We start from the raw sequence: 6,816 nt of genomic DNA on the forward strand, positions 1-6,816 counted from the left end.
TTGTTACTCGTGATAACGATGTCTGAGACTATTGAAACACAAATACCCACAATAAGGTATCTATAATTTTCAATATGACCCCACCCAGAATCCAAAAGAATATGGACTACTTGTATATCAATTTTTACAATGAATCGGATGTATACAGTACATGGAATTTGAATGCTCTACATTTGTGGAGAATGTTTAATTATGACATTCTGATGCCAACTTCCTCTTACAGTGAATTCATAAACATTTTGTAAAACAGAGGCAATGGTTAGGCTTGAAAATAACTGAGAGTCTGTAAAGACTTTTACAGCAAATCTCTTAGTAACATTATTCTATATTGCTTATTTTTTATTACAAAAATAATTGCTTGAATTATTTTCTATTGAACAACTTTTGGTATTTTAAGACATTTCATTAACATACGTCTAAGCATTATTTTCCAGGACAAATGGTCTAGTTAAACTTAACTCACTGGAGATCCTTAGCTTTAGTAACATAGATCTGAATCTTCATATGTTGAGACTAATCAAACCTCCTGTGACTCCCAGAAACCTCATTAAGTGGAGGGAGACTGTTCTTAACTGAGGATCATTGGAATTTATTTTCTTTACTGCTGATATTCAGGGTCGTCCAGGCAACACAAAATTCAATATGAGATGCTTTATCCAAATTGATTTCTACTTTTCAAAATAATCCAGAGATCAATCAGCTTTACCTGCCTCTCTAATGACTAAACCATTACTGAGTCTCACCGAGGCAGCAATGCATGCACTTGGCATTCTCATTCTGTTTGCTTCGTCTCAGGAAGCAACATGTGGACTGAACTACTTCTAAACAAATCCTAATAACTCCACCACTTCCATTTAACCATTTAACCATCTGGTTGAATTTCTGTACTTCTTGTGACTTCAACTGAACAAGAATCCTCCTTAAAAGGAGCTCAAATGAATATCTTTGGGAGGGTTAATTTTTAAATAGTAAATTCCCTAAGCATAAAGTCAAATGTATAATACATCCTAAAAGCACTAGTCAAAGATCTAGCTCTAAATTCTAGTTCTAGGACTTACTAGATGGATGACTTAGAACAAATTACCAAGCTTTCTCAGCCTCTTTTACACATCTGTTCAATGGAGACAATGTCTCTTAGGACTTTTTAAAATCTCAAATATGAAACCCTATGTAAAAGGCTTAGCAAAGGGTCTGGCGTAAGAATCTAAGTGCTCAACAAAGATTAACTTTTATTATTATTATTATTTCATGTATAAATTTCATTTGAGAAAATAACTCTTAGGTACTCCCCTGTCCCAGCAATACTTCAAGATGCTTACTATATTTCAACTAAAGTATTAAGCCTCTTTTTCTCCTACATTGTCATGTGACATTTGATCTTTTTTTGATTTTGCATTTGTAAGGCTATACTGAATTTTACTTTCAAATTATGAAGGCAATACAAGCAAAACATCAAATAACACAGATGTATAAAGAAAAGCTAGCAATCATCTCCTTTCCAGGGTAAGCAATACCAATACACTGGCTTATATGCTTCCACATCTCTCTCTATGCTTACACAAAGATTAAGAGTCATGTATATGTCAACAGTCCAGTATATGCCTCTCCACACTTTTCTCTCACATATCCTCGTGCAAAATGGTATTATATTGGTTCCAGTAAGTTTTAATTTTGTTTTTCACTTGACAAAATTACATGAGCACATTTTAGGTTAAAAGTTAGAGTAACTAACTCATTTGCTCTAACCACTGCATGATAAACCATAGCATAAATACAGCATCATTTACCCAAGTGTTCTATTATTGAAGCAAATTTATATTGTCTCCATTTCTTTTCTTTTTGCCCCTACAATCCATGTGGCAATAAACATCCTTGTTCAAATGTCCTTACACATTGGTGATTTTATTTTTGTATGATATTTTCTAAAAAGTAAGATTTAGCATTTACTGTGTGTCAGGGACTGTTTTAAATGCTTTGCATTTATTATCTCATTTAATCTTAACACTACTTGATGAAGTATTATTATTTCGAGTATTATAAAATTTAGGTAAATAAATTGCTCACAAGCACTGGCTAGTAAGTGTGAATAAGTGATTTTAACCTCAACAGTCTGGCCTCCAAATCCTTGCTCTTAACAGGATGCTTATCCAGAACTTGCCCAATTATTTTCCCCAGAAGTTGCATCCACTATGGTCCTTCCAAGAGAGTTCCTATAAACTGTTTTAAGTTTTCCATTGTATACCACAGAATGGCTTATCTAATGACAGAAATCAACTGGCAGCGTGCTTCTTAGGCGCACAGATCCTATCTTGTCTGTTTCCAAACACAGTTGAGTGCATTCCCTATAGTCTGAAAAGCATTTTACAACAATGATTTAGGTAATCTCAGGAATTGTCTCTCTCTCCTTTGACTCCTCTTAGCAGTTGGGATCAAGAAATGAATATGTATTGCTAGTGAATGGGATGCAGAATATATTAGCTGTCTCTGCTAACAACTTCCAGCTTTACACTTGGGGAAAGCAGACATCGGAAAATTTCCATTTATAGTTTATGCTATTTAAATTCTTTAAAAATCTTCAGTCTTGGGACTTCCCTGGTGGTCCAGTGGTAAAAACTCAGCACCTCTACTGCAGGGGGTAGGGGTTCAATCCCTGGTCAAAAAACTCAGTTTCTGCATGCCTCTAGGTGGGGCCAAAAAATAAATAAAATCTCGTCTTTTAATCTTCAGGGAATGAAGTAATTCTTCCTCCTCCTTTCAAAACCAAAACTCCTCAAACTGATTATAATTAAGAATGGCATATTACTGTTTTTAGATTTCTTGTAAGTTTTATTTACTTTTCTCAAAAGTGTTTGAATATGCAACAGAGTCTTGTGGACTTGAGCAAAGAATATGGCTTTTATTAATCAAGTAAATGAACCAAAGTAAACTCAGCAATCTGTAACTGCTTTTCTTAATAAGAGTATACCTTAAGGCCATGATACTACATTTTGGCTCCTATGGTGAGAAAGAAATAAGAAAAGAAAAATGCTAACACCATCCTGAGATAAGCATCATATTTTAGATAAGGAACAGTCAGAGACACATGGGATGATCATGGACTCCTGGGGAAAAAAACGTACTGTGTGGGTGGCAGTTTGGCAAAGAAAAAGTCTGGGTTTATGCCTCAAGAAAGGCAACTGGAGTGAATGATGGTTGCTCAGTTCGTGTCTGACTCTGCGACCGCCTGGACTGTAGCCCACCAGGCTCCTCTGTCCATGGAATTCTCCAGGCAGAATACTGGAGTGGGTTGCCATTCCTTTCTCCAAAGGCTACTGCAAATGCTCCAAATTGAAAGATCCTAGTGCTGATAACAAACACTTAGCAGCTGCAGAAACACTACTGGTTGAGCAAATGCTGTGGATGACTTAAGACTGAGTTGGCATTATTGCCCCTCTGGAAGCAAGTTGACATTATGCAAGAATGCTTCTGGGAAAAACAGATTGAAATGATTTGGCCTGCAAACCTCTTGCTTTGAGCAAAACCATACCAGTTGGAAAATGAACTCTTGATTAAGAAACAAGAAAAAGAAGTTGAATGGGGTATAGTGCTATTATGGAATTACTTGGTTGTTACAAAAGTTGTCAGCATGTAAAACTGCGTCTGTGGTTGTGGGATTTAGGAAATTTGGATGACAACTTTATGGCTGGGATAAATTCAGGTTAGTGAAGAAGTCAGCTTTGGGAAGAGTGAAAAGTGGTCAGAAGTAGCGAATGTGCACATACTGAGTTAAAACGGCTGAAATTTGTAAATGTTAATATATTCTGCATTAACTCATTTCACACACAGCCCTTTATACTGGAGGGAACACACCGCGAGAAGGTATTCTAACTTGTCCAGGGGCACACAACTAATAGGGCGGTAGCTGGCTTTCAGGATTCACATTTCGCTGGTTTGCCAGCACACCACGCTTCTGAGAGTGTGAAAGGAGCAATGTCAGGGCTAGACTAAAGAGTCCAGAAAGTTCTTCTCTCTACTGGAGCAAGGGCGCCGTCCCTATAGCCTCAGAACCGTGGTAGGTCAGAACCCGCGGGGCTGGGACCACCGTGATGATGGGTAACTCAGAGCCGAGCTGGGGAGTGGAGAAGCCAGGCTCCGCGGTGGCTGAAGTGAGCCAGAGCGGCAGCTAGCCTACCCCGCCAGACTCCATCAGCTCGCCTCGTTCCAGGCTCCGCGCCCCGTTCGCCCCCGGTCCGCTCGCCCCAGGCTGTGTCACTCACTCACGGTCTGGGACACCTTCAGTTCCTGGTTGAGCCACTGGCACAGGATCTCCGACATGGTTAGGCCTGTGCCTCCCACCGCACGCAGGTGCCAGGAACGCGCGGGAAACCTAGCCCGCCTGCCTGCCCGCGTCCTCCGGTTGCCAAGGGCGACCCGTTGCTAAGGAAGCGTATTCAGGCCGGAGCTAGGGGAAAGGCTGGGAGAAGAGGGGTGCCGGAGCTCAGCCCTGGAGGACAGAAAATCGTGGCTTGCCCCCTGCTGGTAGGTAAGACCGAGACGTGCGCAGGGGCGGTGGGCTTCAGCGGGCTTGGGGAAAGCGGTGGAACGCTATTAACACAACAGCCGGGAGATGTTAGCAGGGTTGGTGTGTGGAGGAGGAGAGGCAAGGGAGCCTCTCTAAAGAAAGAATCTTGATTGAAGGGGAATTTTTTTTCTTCCTGTTTGCCTCCTAAAGAAACTTATGGAAGCCCCTGCTCCAGTGACCTCAGTTTTGTCTTTAACTTACAAACTGCCAGTTTTAATTGCTGTATTATATGCAGCCATGAAATTAAAAGACGCTTACTTCTTGGAAGGAAAGTTATGACCAACCTAGATAGCATATTCAAAAGCAGAGATATTACTTTGCCAACAAAAGTCCTCCTAGTCAAGGCTATGGTTTTTCCAGTGGTCATGTATGGATGTGAGAGTTGGACTATGAAGAAAGCTGAGCGCCAAAGAATTGATGCTTTTGAACTGTGGTGTTGGAGAAGACTCTTGAGAGTCCCTTGGACTGCAGGAGATCCAACCAGTCCATTCTAAAGGAGATCAGTCCTGGGTGTTCATTGGAAGGACTGATGCTGAAGCTGAAACTCCAATCCTTTGGCCACCTCATGCAAAGAGTTGACTCATTGGAAAAGACTGGAGGCAGGAGGAGAAGGGGACAAGAGAGGATGAGAGGCTGGATGGCATCACTGACTCGATGGACATGAGTTTGAGTGAACTCCGGGAGTTGGTGATGGACAGGGAGGCCTGGCATGCTGCGATTCATGGGGTCGCAAAGAGGTGGACAGGACTGAGCAACTGAACTGAACTGAACTGATGGGCTACTCAGACAGGGACTGAATAGGGCTTATACAACTTTTAGTCCCAGACCTGGTAGAGGTCCTGACCTGTAGCAAGCTTTCTATACTTTTTATTGGTGGTGGTGACAGAACCAACATTTAGGGTAATTCATATCTTTATATTGTTTCGAGAGGTGAGTGTTTAATGAACTTCTTTTCTGGTCAGGTTTTTTTTTTTTTTTTTTTTCCTTTCAGGTATTATTTTAAATTGTATTTTGGGAAAGACTCTCACCTTGACCAAATCTGAGTCAGAGTCCTCTGAGCCCTCTTCTCCCTGAGGTCCTACCTTGAACTCTGTCCTTGGCTCCTTTGTCAAATTTTGGCAAAAATTCTGCTGGATGAGTTTAGTGAAAATCCTCCACCCTCCATATCTGATCTAGTTCCCTGTCCCTCACCCTTGATACCTGATCATTCTGGCCTGTTTTCAGCAAATATCCTGTCTAGTCAGTTTCGTCTTTAACTCTGATGTTTCTTTGTAGTAGTTTTCCATCCAAAGACCTCAAATGCACTCCTTGGCTGTAAATCCCCACTTTTCCTTATTATATTCAGAATTGAGCCCTATCTCTATCCACTATTGCAAAACCCCATTGCAGTAGTCCCCTCAATAAAGTCTTTCTTATAGTCTTTAGCAACAGTAAGAAACATTCTCCTTTAATAATTTCTAAAAGTTTAGATGGAATAATGGAAAAATTACTTACATATATAATGTGCTTAGTCACTCAGTTGAGTCTGACTCTTTTTGACCCCCATGAACTGTAGCCCACGAAGCTCCTCTGTCCATGGGGATTCTCCAGGCAAGAATACTGGAGTGGGTTGCCATGCCCTTCTCTAGGGGATCTTGCCAACCCAGGGATTGAACCCAGGTCTCCTGCATTGCAGGCAGATTCGTTACTTTCTGAGTCACCAGGGATGCCAGTATATATAATAGTATACATATATATATGTGTGTGTGTGTGTGTGTGTGTGTGTGCACATATGTGTGTGTGTCTCACAAAGATAAGTAATTTCCCCCAAAAGCTTGAATTCATCAAATTATTTTAAACTGTAAGAATGATGACAGTAATGTCCTAATAGGTGAAATTCTCTTAAAATTAATCTGAAATTGATCTGTGTGTCCTGATTGGATAAAAGTTAGTACCATTTCTCTGCTGGCTTTACTTAACATTGAAATCTCTCACCCGATGAGAGTTATGCCTGACTCTTTTTGACCCCCATGAACTGTAGCCCACGAAGCTCCTCTGTCCATAATTACAATGGGAATAACTACAATGGGAATTCTGAGGGAGATTTATTGCCAATAGAATTGGAGCCTGATACACTTGATATGCATCATATTAGAGTTATCCAAATTCAAAAGGTTGTATTCTAAATAGCCTGTTTAGCTTGGGGGATGTATCTAATAAACCTTTAAACATTAGAAATATGTCATCCCTGAAAATGCTTCTAAAAGATGAATACC

The 6,816-nt window shown here is 40.5% G+C and overlaps 1 protein-coding gene across 1 annotated transcript in view; it reads right to left on the reverse strand.

The window, feature by feature from the left end:
- The window catches only part of SPEF2 (sperm flagellar 2), a 211,807-nt gene extending 207,379 nt beyond the window's left edge, over positions 1–4,428 (reverse strand). Inside the window, exon 1 of the mRNA XM_027520151.1 lies at positions 4,257–4,428. Within this exon, the coding sequence (XP_027375952.1) occupies positions 4,257–4,314 (58 nt within the window). The 5' untranslated portion in view covers positions 4,315–4,428. The remainder of the gene's footprint in view (positions 1–4,256) is intronic.
- Positions 4,429–6,816: the final 2,388 nt, after the last annotated feature.

The sequence above is a fragment of the Bos indicus x Bos taurus genome, chromosome 20 (genome assembly GCF_003369695.1).
Source record: "Bos indicus x Bos taurus breed Angus x Brahman F1 hybrid chromosome 20, Bos_hybrid_MaternalHap_v2.0, whole genome shotgun sequence".
Taxonomy (NCBI): domain Eukaryota; kingdom Metazoa; phylum Chordata; class Mammalia; order Artiodactyla; family Bovidae; genus Bos; species Bos indicus x Bos taurus.